Source organism: Platalea leucorodia (assembly GCF_965183815.1).
Source record: "Platalea leucorodia genome assembly, chromosome: 2".
In the NCBI taxonomy this organism is placed as follows: domain Eukaryota; kingdom Metazoa; phylum Chordata; class Aves; order Pelecaniformes; family Threskiornithidae; genus Platalea; species Platalea leucorodia.
Genome location: NC_138824.1, coordinates 34,020,892 through 34,038,978, shown reverse-complemented (window position 1 = coordinate 34,038,978; position 18,087 = coordinate 34,020,892). Strand labels below are relative to the sequence as shown.

The 18,087-nt window shown below is 37.6% G+C and overlaps 1 protein-coding gene across 3 annotated transcripts in view; it reads right to left on the bottom strand.

The window, feature by feature from the left end:
- Window positions 1-18,087, bottom strand: part of VWA8 (von Willebrand factor A domain containing 8) — a gene marked incomplete at its 5' end in the record, with an annotated part of 195,231 nt that overhangs the window by 29,634 nt on the left and 147,510 nt on the right. For all 3 annotated transcript variants that reach the window (XM_082333521.1, XM_082333519.1, XM_082333520.1), the window contains one exon: window positions 16,394-16,598. In XM_082333521.1, the coding sequence (XP_082189647.1) occupies window positions 16,394-16,598 (205 nt within the window). The remainder of the gene's footprint in view (window positions 1-16,393; window positions 16,599-18,087) is intronic.

Here is an 18,087-nt window from a genome sequence, read left to right as displayed (position 1 = left end):
GTAAAAGTTAGACTAGCAAATATCTAGATTAGAACTGAAAATGTATTTTAGACAAAAGTAAACAGTAAATCACTGAGTCTGGACATATAATCAGAGAAAGGATGAGGAAAAAAACTGAAGGGAAAAACTTTTGGACAAAGATACATTCTTCAGCATGACAGATATAAAGAGATAGAAGAGCCATAGATGTCACTCCTCCAAGGGTTGGAGGAATTCTTGATGTTAGAAACCATTGGAAAGATAGATTTCAGGGGGAGGATGCAAAACTGGATGTATTAGGAACCTGGCAAACTGAAAGACAGTCAGTGGGAAAGATCTAGTTTGTCTGGAGTGAGAAGGAAGACAAGAAAAACAAGTACTGAAAGTAGAGAAAAAGCTCAAACAAATCTAAGAAATCCATAGTAACTTTTCCAAGCTTGTCCAATTGGCATTTCTAAACCTACTGAGATTTCTCGTACTGTTGTGATGGATATTTTCCAAATATATAAATAATTTGCTTGCTCAAAAGTTGATCTGTCCCCTCCTGAATACTTTCCATTTGAATCTATTGCAAGACTTCTATCAACTTCGTTTCTTTCAGCAAGAGTTTTGACTATGTGTCTCTTTTTGAGAGAAATCTGTGCTCTTTCTAGCTATACATGCACTGTAAGGCGCTATTCGTTACTGCATTGTTGTGAAGATTTCATACTGCCTGGTGTGCATATCACAGCTTTGTAAAACAAGAGGTGAATTCAGTCTAGTAGCCTTGAATTTCAGCTATGCGGTCAGAGTAGAATAGCTGGAAAAACTGTGAGATTTTCCTTCTAAGGCTTCCTTTTGATTTCCAAAATAACCACAACTTCCAAAACAGACGGCACATATGTGTCAGTTGTGCATTGTCTAAACTTGTTTATACATACTGGTGATTCATGATCAGAGCATGAAGGCACTTTTCCACTGCCTGGTTGGGCAGGTTCTTCTTCAAAGTTCTCACCACACAAGAAGCACAACTGCCATCCTCTCCTGGGATACGCGTGATTCTTACTTTATTCTCTATGAAGTCCAAATTCTCAGTAATCATCAATGATCTTAGTGGCTGGTTTACAACCTTTTTTTTCTCTTCTTTTTTTGACTGTATTGTATTCTCAGGCACTTACACCAATGGGTAATGGGTGCATTCGAAAGGACTTTGTGGATGGAGACTCTCTAAGTCTTCCAAAGTCAATGAAGCAAACAAACAAAAATTTTATGTGAGAAGAACATGAAGACTACAGGTCAGAAAGATGCTAAAGGAATGTGCTTTTCTGAAGAGGCAATGGTATGAAGGAGGTGCTGAGAAAAAAGGAAAGGAAGAAAGAGCAGCAAATACCAAGACTTGTTAATGCTTTGACTTAATTTTCTGGTCCTGCCTCTTACACATCCATTCACTCCCGACAGCAAGGGCAGCCAGACACAAATAGAACTGAACTCTCATTTTACATTCAGTGAGAGATACGTGGTATCTGTACAACTTGCTGTACATCAGTTCCTTGACATACATGAATGGATGCCAAAACAGTTTTACATGGCTACACTTTTTTTTTTTTTTTTTTTTTTCTGACAACACTGGGATTCTAAGAGCCAACTGAATAAGGGAAACTGATACAAACACATTCAGTTTGGAAACTAAGTGATCTTATCATCCTTCATATAGTAATGTAAAGAAGATAAAGGTGCTCAGAGAAGCCAGTTGCATGATTTAATGCACTCAACAACACAATGAAACCAGGTGTTTCACATCTGTGTCATATTTATGCCAAACAGCTATTAAATGCATACCAATCTGTAATAGGGGCCACTCTGAAGATGAGTCAAAGGCTGGTAGTTTTGTCTAGACTTCAGCTGGTCAGGCAAACTGTGGTAAGGGAACTTTATATGATGTAGTAACCAAATCTTAACCATGTTTGGAAGAGGACCTAGAACCACATTCATGCCACTTAAGTGAATGTGGGATTGAATTCTATTGAATTATGATGTGAAATCATCTAATTTAATAAAATTAACCCCTGGTGAGTAAGGAAGCACTGGCATACATCACATTTTGATAGTTTTATCATCCCTCAGTAAAAGACAGGAGCTGAATTTGTTGAGGATCACCCAGGTGACCCAGATACAATGTGCATTACCTCTACAAGACTCCGTCACAACTATGGAAAGAAAGGAGCTTGCAATAACCCATTAACAAAAGTGTATGAATTATGGAGAGGGCTGCTGTACTCTATTATTAAAATGATTTATGTCCCACACTTACATTAGCATTTCATTCTAATATATGAGCTGTTTTCACAATTACAGTACTTCTCTTTTGAGCTCAGAATTCATTTCCTTCTAATATCTTGCAAAGAAATCTCTCAGGCTCTATGAGTAAAACTGACCAAAAGCATTATCAAATTTAGCTTCAGCTGATTTCATACAAGTGGGCTTAACAATATTTTAGCTCCCAGTAATCTTAATCATACATAGCAATGAAACTGAGAAGAAAAAAATGTCTTTAAAAAGAAGCTTCACCACCTCAAAGGCAGTCCCAAGCAGCACAACTGTGCACTTCTGTATCTTAACAAGTGCTGGTTGCCCCCAATTTGCTTGTGCCAAGCAAATAAATACAATAAAAGAAACGATAGCCAGTCTTCAGCATGTCACATTTATATGTCTGATGGCAGTAAAATCATTAAATTGGCTGACTTTTTACGAGATGCTTTTAAGGAGCTATTCAAAGTACATCTAGACTGAATATATATTGATTTATCTATTATTAACATGTTTATAATAGTATCCAATTTAATGAGTAAAAGACACTTAGCAAAGTCAACTGAAATTAACGTTTAGGTATGTCTATTATTGAATCATTCTTGTTTCAGAGTATTCACGACCTTCAACACTACCACCTTTTCACCCATGCATTTTAAGCCCATACACCAGCTCCTCGTTGTTCAAGTCTGTTACAATAAACTAGAGACTAAAATTCCAGGAGTTATCTTTATTGCAGAGACAGGGAAAGAGAGAGGGAATCTCATCTCCTCCTCTATTTTCTCACTTGAAATTCTCTTTATTCCTGGAATTTTCATGCAAGAGATAAAACCATTGACTCTCACTGTTTTAGATGCCCATACCTCCATTACAGTCTTGTAAAAAGCTCTCTGAAACAAGGGGCAGAACATGTACTTAGACTTAACTGCTGGCAGAAAATAACTCGTGGTTACAGGTTAGGAAATATCTTTTAGACTTTGTAAGCAGAAGTCAGACAAGGTTCAAAATATTTCTAGCTTTGAATAGAAAAGTAATAAATGAGTGATGGCTTCCAGTAAAATGTGAAGGACTTTTTCCTTGATGCAGTCTGGGATGGGTCTCTGATGTAGACTGATTTTTTGGTCATAGATGTAGATTGATTTTTTGGTCATAGATATAGATTGATTTTTTGGTCATAGATATTCCTGTCACCCTACCCTGTACATGACAAGCTTCTCTTCAACACAGCAAGTTGGCCAGAGAGTAGAAGGTCTTTTAATACAGCAACTTGCTTTTGTATTCTGATTCAGTTAACTTCATTAAAATTCCTGAAGGACGCAGGATGTGTCAGTGCCTCCCATTCAGCAGTGCTTGCCAGAAATGCTCCTTTGAGGTGCTCACAGCAACAAAAGCCAGTTTCTGCCTGAGGACTGGCAAAGAAACTCTGGTTTCCACTGGGGGCAAGCTGCCCCACGTACAGGGGAACAGACCTTTCCCCTCTTAGTTTTAATACATCTGGCCCTGCCAGGACTAACTCATACCTAGTCCTCTTATGCAAAACATAATGCTCATTTTAATACTCCAGATACAACTTAAGAAGGGGGGGGGGGGGAAACAGAAAAAATACTCTAATTCCAGGCTAACGTCCTGCAGGTGTAAAGGGATGCAATTTGTACTTTAAAAAATGGACTGTATATCCATTCTCCAAACCTCCCCAAATCAATTTTTTCTTATCTTTTTGGGTACGTTTAAACAGAGCTGGCCATCCCTTATAGGATTTTACATGTTCATAACAGAAATAAAAGGAATTCCTCCTTGTTGTATGCAGTGACAAACAAGTAACAACCTTTCTACTAAGCCCTTTTGAGCATTCTTTGGAGCATTCTACATACAACACATTTACTAAAACTGAAACCGGCACAATTTCACGTGTCACAACTTAATAAACACACACAAATGGGAAAAACATCATTTCACAAAATACAAGCAAACAGGGTCACATCTGCAGCACTTACAGCTGTCGAGAATATTTATGTAGGAATACTTTTTATAAAGAAAAAGCTAAAGTGTCCAAACAATAACTATTTTCACAAGCACTTTTTCTAGTATTCATAATAATACTGCATTATTGGGTGTTTCTTACTGTTGGTCAGAAAGATTTGAGGCTGAATACAGTCCACATGATTTAGGTTCTTAGTTTAATGCAAGTTAAGGAGGTGTGCAATAGATTAATTAGTTGCGTGATTAGACAGTTGTGGAAAGTAGGCAGATGTAGGCAGGATCTAGACTGGCAAGATCCCATTCTTCATTTACTCTTTTCATCATAAAGGAAAGAACCCTGCTAAGATGCAATTAGAAGATAGCCGCTCTTATCCTAGCATACCTGGGACACAGAGGGAAAGAATTAATCTGCTGTTTTGCCTTTTTATTAATATACAATATATTAAACAGGACAGTTTATAGTCAGTGAAGAATATATGTTACTTTCCATACAATGCAATAAATTATTGTTGAAAAATATGAATTATATGAATATATAAACACTACAAATACTATAAAGTTGAAATATTGATGTTTTCTTAAATAGCTTGCTTTCTTCATTAGCACTGTGTACAAAGATTGGGCATGTATCAGAAGATCACAGAATCATAGAATCGTCATGGTTGGAAAAGACCTTTAAGAACATCAGGTCCAACCGCTAACCTAACACTGCCAAGTCCACCACTAAACCATGTCCTCAAGCACCACAGCTACCTGTCTTTTAAAGACCTCCAGGGATGGGGACTCAACCACTTCCCTGGGCAGCCTGTTCCAGTGCCTGACTGCCCTTTCGGTGAAGAAGTTTTTCCTAATATCCAGTCTAAACTTCCTCTGGCGCAGCTTGAGGCCATTTCCTCTCATCCTATCGCTTGTTACTTGGGAGAAGAGACCGACCCCCACCTCGCTACAACCTCCTTTCAGGTAGTTGTAGAGAGCAATAAGGTCTCCCCTCAGCCTCCTCTTCTCCAGGCTAAACAACCCCAGCTCCCTCACCCGCTCCTCCTAAGACTTGTGCTCCAGACCCTTCACCAGCTTCGTTGCCCTTCTCTGGACACGCTCCAGCACCTCAATGTCCTTCTTGTAGCGAGGGGCCCAAAACTAAACACAGTACTCGAGGTGCAGCCTCACCAGTGCCAAGTACAGGGGGACGGTCACTTCCCTGGTCCTGCTGGTCACACTATTCCTGATACAAGCCAGGATGCCACTGGCCTTCTTGGCCACCTGAACACACTGCTGGCTCATGTTCAGCCGGCTGTCGACCAACACCCCCAGGTCCTTTTCTGCCAGGCAGCTCTCCAGCCACTCTTCCCCCAGCCTGTAGCGTTGCATGGGGTTGTTGTGACCCAAGTGCAGGACCCGGCACTTGGCCTTGTTGAACCTCATACAGTTGGCCCCAGCCCATCATTGCAGGAAAAAAAATGAACACATCTTAGACTTCTGTCCTACAGGTGATTTGGGAGATGTCAATTTCTCCATCAATCTCAGTCAAAAATCTTTTAGCAAAAGCATACATTATTATGAAAGGAGACTGACTTTGGCTGTAACGAAACATGACTATTCTCCAGGTAAAAAAGGCATTAAATAATCCATCCCACAGTGGCAAAATGTAGAATGTATTTCAGCAGATGTGCAAAAGACTGATTTTTCCCTGACACTAAATCTTTGTTTTCTTTTATCCCTCCTCCCACCCCTGCCAACAACCTTAAAACCTCAGTGTTACCCTAGGCTGCATTTAACAGGTCAGAAGAACATCCTTTCCCCCAGCACATTCTTTATCAGTAGCATAAATATACGCATTATTTTCTCAAAGACCATATAAAAGTTCCACATCAGGCAAATCAAAGGCTAATCTGTCTGTTCCACGGTGGCTTTATATTCTATTGTAAAACTGATTCTACCAAAGACAGAAAGAAAATGTTTTATAACCTACTTACACGAACTAATGAGAGAAAGGCAAAAATAGGAAAAAAAAAAATCTAATGGCTTCTATTACTTTTACTTGTACCTTATCATGCACAGCTTTTCTCTATGTGCTAAAAATGAATAGCACAATTTCTATTCACATCAACAGCGCACAACTGAGCCCACAAGTCATTTTACCACAGAAAGGAATATTCAGTATTAGACAAGACAATAATAATTGATGAAATACACTCTGTGTCTTCAATTGTATCCTGAAGTGAAAAAACATCATATGCACTGCAGTATAAAATACACTTAATAGGTTTTCTTCATTCATTTTGGCTTCATTTTGATTTTCTATCTTGTCTGTAAAACTTTGCAAAAATTCACAAGGAACTAATGAAGCTTGATGCATTATCTGACTCCGGTGAACATTTCTCTCTAAAAGTAGCTTTTACAATTCATACAGGCATTAAACTGCTGTCTCAAATAGCAAAACCATTCAAAGCATCACAGCTTTAATGGAATTTTGGATTTGTAAAATAAAAGTGAAATAACAGGTCGGTTAATCAGGGTGGGGAAAGAGGTGGAGATCTGGAGTGAAACACATACAAACGGGTATTCTGGCTAGCAAATGAAGTTTTTACAGACCAGCTAAAAAAACCCCACTAAATAAAATGCAGTTGTCACTGCTGTGGGTGGGTCTTTGTTTGAACTAAATGCTGTCACTCTAAGAACCAACTCCGAAACTCTGCAGCAGTAGATGCATGTGTCTTTTGTTCATGCATATGTACTCTATGGCTTAAACGCTGGACAAACCGAATGAACTAATGAGAGAATATCATACATTTGCTTCCATCTAACAGATCCTCTGTTATGTTAACACCTGCGCAAATTCTGTTTTCCTCCGTCGTTATTAAAATTTGCCTAGGCAATCACAAGAGATGTGAGGTCGTCATTTTTTTAGTATGCTAATCCACTACAAAATATAATCAGACAGACAGACAGTGTCTGGCTTGGTTATTTATCATGACAACTACACAGCCCCTAAGATCAATAAACTTGGAAACTGTTGAATTCTGTTTTTTCTGGAGCACCCTGAATAATCAACAGCTAGAAAGATGGGATAAGTGAACACATTCTGACAATTTGGAATATTCTGGACAGAAAACCACAGGGACATTGCACGGTCAAAAGAAAGTTGAAAAAAATTACACATGGAAGCAGAAAAGCCTTATTTTCTACAGACCTAGGGCCTTGTCAAATCTGTCCTTAAGAAGCAGAGACATAAGTTATTACGGCTCAACTATGTTGTTTTGTTTTCTAAAGGAAAGCCTCCAATATTTAGCACTACCATGACAGATCAGATGATGTAAATTTTCACTAGATTTCACTAATCGGGGAACAACTTTCATAAGGGCAGAGTTATTAGCATGCATTTGTCTTGCTGGGACAGCAGGAATTCACTGGTGTTGGGAGCTCCAGCCTTTACGTCAGCAATGTGGACTGCTGCAGACTTTTTGAGACCTGAAAGACGGTGTGTTGAGGTTATTATATTTTCTCTCATGAGAACTGTGGGCTTTCACAGGAAGGTCAGAGGAAGAAAGAGGAACTTTGTGTTGGATCAGCCTGCTCTAACAGGAAGTTAAGGTTATTTTCACTCCTGCTTTTTGTCTGTGTGCTCTAATTAGACTGGAAGATCTTCAGGAAAGGGAATGTATTTTAGAGGTGTGTGTATAGTGTTTCCAGCAAGGGCTTCATTTCAGCTGAGGACATTTATATGAGAAAAAGTATCTGCCACAGAACCTATGATCTTTATCTGAGTTGCTTTACCCAGTGAAGACTTTTAGAGATATGAACTTATCGAGCTCCGTGGGTTTATGGCTTTCTAGTCTTAGGCTAACCCATACCCAGATGCCTTGCTTCAAGGGGCAGTATATGTCTGCTGCTCCTCACTTTGCTAAAAATGAATCATGCAGTCCAGTACAAGGTCACAGACCTAAACTGTGTATTTGGGACTCACGGATCTCAGAACTGCAAACACTATCAGACCATATTTTGTAATCCACTTATTGACTAGATAACTCTGTAATCTGCAGTATTTTAAATTTTTCAGCATCCCGTGCAGGACTGCAGAATGCCATCACATGGCTATTCCAAACTTACAAAAACTCACCACTGCATGTATTTTTCGTAATTTATGGGGTTTGCACCGACAGCATTAAAGAGATGAGCAAAATCACTGTTATTAGCTCACCGATGCCCTCATGTGGTCAGAAAAACTACTTGGTCTCAAGTAGAAAACACAGAACCGGGGGTGGTGGTGGGGAGGACTGGCCACCCTTGCTAAAGGTCATGCTTTTCTCTCGAATCAACAACTGCAGCTTTGCCCAGTTCAGTCTTAACATCAGGAAAAGGCTGTATTTTTGTTAAAATGTTATAAAGTGAAACGTCACTTTTAATAAAGAAAAAAAATTTTAAAATTGTCAGTATAGATTAAAGTAAATCCTGAACAGTAAATATAAACAAGTTGGGATCACTGAAACTCCTGAATCAATTATTCTTCAGATAAACATCCAACCTAAAACATAAATTTCATCAGATGAACTTGCAATACCCTTAACTTTCAAGTACAAACTGCAGCTTCAGAAAATCAAAAGAAAAAAAGAATGCATTCAATAAAAACAAAAATATTAATTCACTTAAAGGGTGAACAATTCATGTAGAGTTCTGTGTGATTAGTTGAGTGGAATACAAAGAGAATAAATGAGACTATTCAATGAAGGGAGTAAGATGATTGTCACCCAAAGATGGCAGAAAATCAAACAACTACAGATTTTCTGGTTTCAGCCCAAATAACAGAAAGAGGCATAAAGGAAACCCCCTTCCATGTCTAAGAATCCATTTCCTTAAATCCGTAAATAATGCCTTGCACATTGAGAATGGGATTCAGATCCAGACTGCAGACAGCGAAAGGTCGGGATCTCCCAGGTAAGTCAGGTGTCACTACGGGCAGCAGTGTCTCCTTCAAGGTGAGCTCTTCGGGCTTTCTTGGTTACAATGGGAGCTCACACGCTTAGCTCGGAAGTAGACACTGAAATGCCTACAGGTCTCGAGGCGGACCCTACTTCTTCTCCTTGCTGTTACTCTTCAATATTGCCAAGCACAGCCACAGCAACCTGCCTGAGCTGCTTGTGTGCAAGTACATGCAAATGTTGTTTAAAGCAATGAAAACTAAACTGCTTTTGCCTGTAAAAACTAAGCCTTATTTATTAAGTGCAATACACCTGCTGCTTTTTTTTGATCTAAAACAGTCTCGAAAGAAGCAGGGTAAAGGGTATAGCTGACCATATGTATCCTTCTCTGGGAGGTAAATGTTTATCTCCTGATACTCCACCAAGCCTCACGGAAGGCTGTGTGGTGTTTAGTGAGCATAGGTTTCAGTGAAAAATTGTAAGAAAGAAAAGAAGACTCTCTGTAAACAAGCCAAGATTTTAATAAGACAATTTATTAACCAACTCCCATGAGCTGGTTGAACTTGAAGCATGTTTTCAAAGGGTTTAATAAACCAAGGCATGACTGCTGTAAAGGGAAGCATAGTTATTCATTTCACATAAATGACAGCGTTTGCAAGACTCTCTGTTATTAATGTTTCATTTCCTCAACAACCATACAGGTGATTTCCAAAATCCTCTAAGGAAAGCACCTACATCATATTATGAAAACTCAAAGGCAGTTACACATCATTTCTTTTGTTCTATAATAGCACTATGAGGGAATGAAAGGAACAAATCTAAGAGTCCTTCCAAAAAATCAACTATAATTAATTCAGGACTAAAAGCACTACTACGTTTCAGCCAGTTCCCCTTGCCCTTGTTCTGGCCATACAATGGAGAAGTTAAATTGCAAAGATTTTTAATAACCGTGACACTTTTTTTTTAAAAAAAAAATTCTTCTGTAGGTTTTACTAGATAATAGTTTGTATATTGTATAATCCTGCATTCCTGATAATCTCCACCTATTTCATGATGATTGCTCTGAACCTCTCACTGTTGCAACGGGAGGCCAGTCCAACTGTGTCCACCCCCCTCCATTCTAAGAGATCAAAATGTATCTGGGAAAAAGGAGGCTGCGAATGCATCCACAGAAAGTTTCTCATTTTCTGAGTCCAGGTAGGTGCCTCAGCTACATTCTAGCTCTATATCAGGCATACACCAGCTAAAATAACCCCTTGGGTGCAAAAGCCAGACAAAGGGCAGGACTTGTGCCAACAGGTCTTTTAACCAGCTGACTACACACAAGGGCTTGACAAAAGGAGGGAGAAGTATTGTTGCATTCCTCATGGCTAAGTATGTGTGTAACACAGGGATCCTGAGATCTTTTTCCTAAATTGCTCTAAAATCTCCTCCTCTAATCTCTTCCTTCCAATTCCCATTCATTATGAAATACAGCCCCTGAGGGACTGGGTACCTACAAAGTTATGACGATCTCCTGAGGTAATTCTAATTCAAGAGAGTCGACGTCCAGGTATGACATCTGGGCAAAAAAATGAACTTGTGTGTGTGCGTATCAACATGTGTACATAAATATATATGTGTGTGAATATATATATATACACACACAACTACATATGCGTACCCCTCCACACCTAATTTAACATGATTGTGTTTCTTCTAACTTCAAGAATAAACCTGACATTTTTGGCGTTATGATTACTTTAAAGATGTACTCAACTTTGACTCCAGTTCAACACAGGCTTTACCTGAAGTCTAGGTAGAATAGGAACACATTTTAAATATATTTCTTCTGATGGACCTGGCATCCCATAATAGCTACTTAGTGTTTGCCCTTATCAGATCTAAAGGTTAGCTGATGGATTGCAGAAGAAAGTCTGACTGTTGGGAACTACTGCTGAGTGCTGCTGAACTCATAAAAATGTTTTTAGCAAAAAGCCCTTGCATCATGGATGATTTGAGCAGTTAAGACACACAAAAAAATCACCCTTAATTTTTTTAGCTGTTGGTGATGAACACATATACATTGCCCTTTTACGTTACTGACATGAACCATACATTCATGTCTTCTCGCTGTTCACAGGACATAGAATAACTTACGTGTTCTGTTATCATTTATCAGACCATGAAGACAGCCATTTAAATCTGAGAAAAATATCTATTTATTGCATTTCTTGAGTTTTGCTGAATAACGTCTATACTCAGGCAAGCATGTTTCAAGCTCGAGCTATTTAGAGTTGACATTTGTTTTCTTAGGTGGCTACACTGCATATATATGCAATTTTTTGCTCAGTTTAAGGTATGTTCATACTGATTGCAGCAATCAAGGACATTCAAGCTACTCAGCTTGGCAATACAGCTACAAAGTATGTTTATAAATCCTTATGGGTGTGTACTGCATCTATCCCACTGCTGACACTGCAGCGTAGACATACAGCGTGCACTTGAACAAGTGACCTGCCTTCCTTATGTCTCAGTTCCCTCCCCTGGAAAGCAATGATAATGCTTACTGGCTCCAGATGTTGCAATAATTACATATTTAAATGTTCAGGGGTGTCTAAAGGGAAACAGTTATGGATGGATGAAGTAAGGTTTTTTTCACTTCTCCATTTAGCTAGTTACAATGATTCATGCTTTCTGGAAACACTATTTCAGTAAAATATTAACTAGTCACAGCAGAAACCAAAAGAACATGCCTCTAGCGCTACTGGGAAAAGGAATCACGATTTAAGATAAAAGCATTCGTTTTTTGACAGAAAACTATTCTCTCAGTCAGTTCCCCAGGGCAGAAGATCTTGAATGAAATCTCCCAAAACCTTAATCTAAAGCCTTCCCTATTCTTACTTAGATTTCACTCCTGTCTCCTTTCAGTGCCAAGGCCCGAAACGTACCCAAAATATAACCATCCTTGAAGAAGCAGTGTACTGTAGAAGAGGCAGGCCTTGAGCTTTAAGATCCGAGATCTACCAGGAGATTTGACCCTGTTTTAGAATTACAGCAGAAAGATGGGGAAAATGGAAAGAAGTATCATATGAAATCATAATAAATAAATAAATCATATGAAAATATGATTTAATTTCCAACTAGGTACCTGAATGTTTATGAGGAAGGTTTGCTATACTGAAAATGAGAGAGAAGAGTCCATAGGAAATCAAAAGAGTTGCAACTACTCAACTCATTAGGCCTTTATATAGAGTGACAAACACACAACACCGCGGTTTCAAAAACTCATCTCATGCACAGAAGAGGTGATGCATCTACTGCAGGTTCCACACATACATCAAACAACACAGATACCAAAAAACCCCGCCAAAATAAACCCCTAAGAAATCTCAGATTACAACAATCATAGAATCATCATAGATTCACCCAAAAATGTGGTTTTTTTGATCAATCAGATCTCTTCTTTGGACAATCTTGGTACTGAAATAGCAAGACACTATCCTCAGCTTTGGGATGTCATTTTGCATGGCGGTATTGTCCAGATCAAGACTACACAAGTTTTGCCAAAAAAACTGTAATTCAATTTCGAGGTTCAGATATATATTATCATAATTACAAGCCAACTCTTTTGTAATGTTTGACCAAGTACATTTTTATGCACTCAACAGGTTTGGGTATGTCTTGGGACTTTTGAGAACAATGACATTCTGAGTATAATCTTTACATAGCACAGAACATTTTGGGCAACAGTCTACAACAAGAGAACATTAAGTGGAATGAACACAGAAATAAATGGTTTTGCTGATAATCACGTATAAATGAAAAAAGACTTTGTTGAGGAGATTTCAGGTGCCTAACGGGCACGATGCTTTATCATATATTGAAATACTTCTAAATGATGCACCTTTTAATTATTTTTATGTTAACATTGTACTCTACCTAAATAAGACATAATAGTATACCATGGTTAATGAAAAACAACAGCCCAACTATATCAGAATGTAATCAGTGGTTTTTTCTATTTCATTTCTATCAATAACCCTTTGATGCAAAAAGTAACACAAACTTATAAATGTCTGCCTATTGCCATGAAACTTTTAGGGCAAGATTTAAAAAATAAATTGTCTTTCAAATTCTTTTCAGATATTTGATAATGAAGTGAACTTGTTTTCAGAAACACTGAACAGTTGAAAAAGCTCAACAGTTTTTAGACTTTAAGGAGAGTTCATAGCTTTAGAAAAATCCAGTATTTTCTTTAGATATTGTATTGTAGGCACTCTAATTTAACAATTTCAGAATACTGTAGGCATATTTTGAGTTTAAAATGTCAATAAATGATGAAAACTTCTGACCTGCCTATATAAATACAAACTTATGTAAATATAAACCATATTTCCAGAAACCATTTTTGTAGCCTCAAGACTTTAGCAGTTTGAACTCTGCTGAGTATATCAACAATACAAAACAAATGTTGACTATTTTGAAGACTGCCACATTATATCAAGGGAGCCTAATTACTGATTATAAGTGGAACAGCTGTTTGTTTTCCTGTGTTTCATTGCTTATGTATATCCAGACTGTTTCTAAGATCTAATGTGTTTGTGAAAGCCAAAATGCAGCCCTACAAGATAGTACCAATAGTTCCAATTGAAGCCTGGTTGAAGATCTGTTTCCAGTTCTTTGAATCTGTATTTATATGGAAAGCCCCCTAATTCTTTTTACTCTCAAAAGTCAGGAAGCTTCAGAGAGATTCTGCGAGATTTTGCAGAACAGTGGTTCCCAACCACCTAGACAAGTCTCATGTTGGTCTAAGAACATCACCATGAAGGGCTAACAAGCTTTGCTAAGCCTGTAGTAGCCTTGTGGGATGCATCAATGGCAGCTTTTGGGGAAGGGGAAATTGAGGGTGGGTGAGGAATGAATTCTAGTGATCTGTGGAACACTGACAATTTTCTTAAGTGAGCTTCTGCTACAAGATGGGCTTCGTCAAGGAATTAGAGATGCCTCATTGGACTATAAGATACTTAACATGAGCATGAGCATGAAACTTCATGAAAAAAAATGTTATTTTCATACACTTGAATGAACAGATCAACACGCGGCTGCAAAATATCTCCAATTCTGCAAAAACAGGTATCAGGAAATATTTAGCTGCAGCTTTCTTAGCAAAGTAACTGTCTCTAGAAGAGGAAACACTGGAGTTCTTGCTATGTTTACCTTACACAGGGAATCTACATGAATATGTTTTCAAGGTAACAGGATACTTTCATTTCCAGAGATGAATGCCTTAATACTCTTTTACATCTAGGTCCATTGAAAAATTGAGTTAAGCTGGAAAGGTAAAGGCCTTCATCTCCAAACAGCAAAGTATAGAGTTTACACAGTAACTACATATCTATTACCTTACTGGAGATGTACATAAAATAAAAGAAAAGATTTAATTTATTGCTTGTTGCTCTGTAATGCTTTTGCAAACAAAGTTTCTTAGGTCTCATTATCTTTCCATTTAAAGCAAAGTGTGTAAAGTAGAGAAAAAGAAGTTAGTGATAATCACACAAGTTTGAAGATCACACAGGAGGCTTTGTTTCAGTCCTTTAGCTCAAATCAAACAGTATGCCATTTCGAGTTCTGACAAACCACTGACTTGAGCTATATACCCTGTGTTGACAGATAGAAAGAAGAAAGATACTCTAAGAAGATTTTACCCTGCAATGTGCCCACTAATTAGAGAGGCAGACTGTCAGGAGAGAGAAATTCTACAACAGATCTTGAAAATTGCTTTGTGACTGTGGGAAAACTTCTTAGCCTTTTTATAAAGCGGTCACTTGACATTACTAGTTAAATGACCTAAAATTTTCTGATGTGTACTTTCCAGGCCAGTATTCTCTAATATTTAGTTGACTATGATTGACAGTACAGTAATAGTGTTGAAGAAAAGTACATGTTATCAAAAAAGATAAATAAAAGGGAAAAAAAAAGTATTAAAACAAGTAAAACTCTAACTGTTCCTCCTGGCTCTTTTAATTTCTACTAGTCCACTTGTATCAGTAGATGAAATTGGGCTGGTGTAAATCGAATATATCTGACCATAAGATGGTGCTAGTGCTACTGCACTGGTAATAAAAATGGCACTGGTAAAGCGACAAGCACCCACACAAACTGCTACGGGGTAACAGTTTCCTTTTCTCATGACTTTTATAAAAGGCATTTGCTAAGGTCCAGTAACAAGAACACGTCAGTTCTTGCACAAGTTTCTGTAACTGCAGAACATCTTGTAGAAAGGGAGCCCAGAGTATGAAAAGAAAGTGAAAGAGCAGCTATGTTTTTGGCCTCATAAATTTCATTCACACTTGAGATACCTGAATATCTTGTAAACAAAAATATAGAGAGATCTAATTTAGAAAAGCCTTATCCTGCTTCCCCATTCTATTATACTGTGAAAGTGGTTACAGAAATCAATGAAATAAAAATAATTGCAATGGTAGATAGAGACAGGATCTTCCTAGTCAAAAGTGGGGAAGTCCTCCTAAAGCACACTCTAGTTCTTCAAAATAAAGTGATACCTTCTCCAGTCACTAACAGAAATTAAAGATGCAGTTGAACAGTCCTGAATTTTCCCTCTGTGTTGCAGTGGTGATCATACATACTAGCCAGTACATTAACACTTGTGTATACACACCTACATGCACACACAGCATACATGTATATGCTGTATATTTTCAACATCTACCTGAACGTTCCACATGAGAACATGGCTGTTTGGAGACCCATGTAACTCTGCTCAGCTGGGAGGCACTACTGTGAACTCAAGGTATCTTCCACCTAGGTTTCAAGTTTCTTTTCTAAAGTACAAATACAATAAGTGTTTCCAAGTATTTGAACTCTGGAAAAGTATATGCTTTCCTTAAAAATTAATTTCATTATTCTACATTTTGAAAGTTGCAGTTAAAAATCAGCAGGAGATAAAGAAATGATTTGCATTTAAATGTACTGAAATTTGGCAAAAATACAAACACTGCAAGACAAAGAGACTGTCAGTAACCATAATTACAGAGGTCACAAATAAGCTTTCTGATTAAGCTATTGTGTCTTCTTTTTCAGTGAAGACGTCTATTCAGCTTTTCTTGCAGGCATATTTGTACTTCACAGTGTTTTTCAACACAGCTCTCCCTTGACCCCTCTCCCAGCTGAAAACTAATTTGCAACTCATTTTGCTATATGTTTTTCGCTTCAGCTTTGTGAACTCCTACCTGCACAGGACGACCATCTTCTTGGCCAATCATGTTCCTCCAGTCCTGCAGCGACCGCTGGAGGCTGTCCAGCCCGGTCTCCCAAAGCCTCACACCGCCTCCCATGTCCACACTAACCAAACCTACTTTGCCCAGTGGGGCCAACAGGGCATCGGCATCCGAGATCTTAGAGAGCCAAGATGTATAAGGAGACAGAGATTGTGATCTGAAAAACAAGAATTAATGTGATTTTTCTTGAAGTTGCAATTAAAAAGAAGATGAGTATTTCTGTAGTTAAGACGGCAGTTAAATGAAATTACATCCTCATTCCATGAGAGACTACAACTAAGCCCTCCAGACCCACTATTTTATCTGAAACATTCCATCTACTGAAAGTGGATATGATTGAAAGAAACTTGTCAGTATAAAAAGCAGTATAAAAGACCAGGCTGGAAGGGAACGTGTTGTCTAACTCACTGCTATATCTCATCTATCTGAAGAAAATCGGTCTTTACAAAAAACTACAGAGAATATGAAAAATTTCAAAATGTGTTATAGAAAAATACAAAACTACAAAAGAAATAGAAGAGAACATGACCTGGGCACTGTGGAAAACACTGTTCCATCAACTTAAAGTAACACCTTTCTCTAGTGCTTTAATAAAAAATTAAGATTTAAACACTCAGTTAAAGATGGCACAGCTTTATGCACAGAGAATCTTAGCACTGTTTTAAACAGTCAACTTGCAGACAAACATTTACTGCTGAAAGAGAGGGCCTAATAGCTACATAATACAAAAGGAAATTTAGATAAAATAGGAAAGATTCTTTGCATTTTTTCAGTACTGTTAACAACATGCACAATGACTTGGCAACTTCTACTAATACTACTATTAATAATCTTTGGAGATGAAAGAAGCAGTAACACATCGCTTCTACCTAAGACTGAAATTCCCATGTAGTAATACAACTGAAGAAGAGTTATCTTAGCATTTTATCAGGCTAACTATACCAGAAGGAGGAAAGGTTGTTAGATTTTAGCATAGAACTATTCATATGTATGAAAAGCCACTTCATTTATCAGTTCTTAATGAAGTACATTTTTAAATCTGGACTTCCGCCCAGATTTGCCATAAATAGCTTAAATCCTCATTCTAGGTTAAAGGTCACGATGTTGAAGTTTGGCTTTGTAATTTTTGTAATTTCTTATAAAATCCTAGTGTAAAATAAAGTGTGATGCACTACTACTTCTATGTTAATGCCTTACATTTTTGAATGACTGTGTAAGATGTAGACCAATGGATCAATTATAAAATGGGGAACAGTCCAAAATTAATTCTCTATTAATTCAAAAATTCCACAGATGATTAATGAAGCAGAATTAATTTAAATGAGAATCAATTACTATTGTCAAAACCAACATCAAATGGATAGAATTGAAACAAAAAGTATAAAATTCCTGATGTATGGGTTTCATACATGTGCTATTTAAACATGCAAAGTTGAGAGATTGCTATTTAAAACAAAAACCTTTATTATTATTAGTGCAGTGGAAAATGAGAATTTGTAACCAAAATATATGTTTATATCGTAGAATATTTGTAAATATGCTCTACAATGGTGAGACATAGATGTTAAAACCATACAGAAGCCACATAGTCTGGCTATTTTAATGTATCATACAAGATACTTGTGTATCATGCAAGATACTTGTGA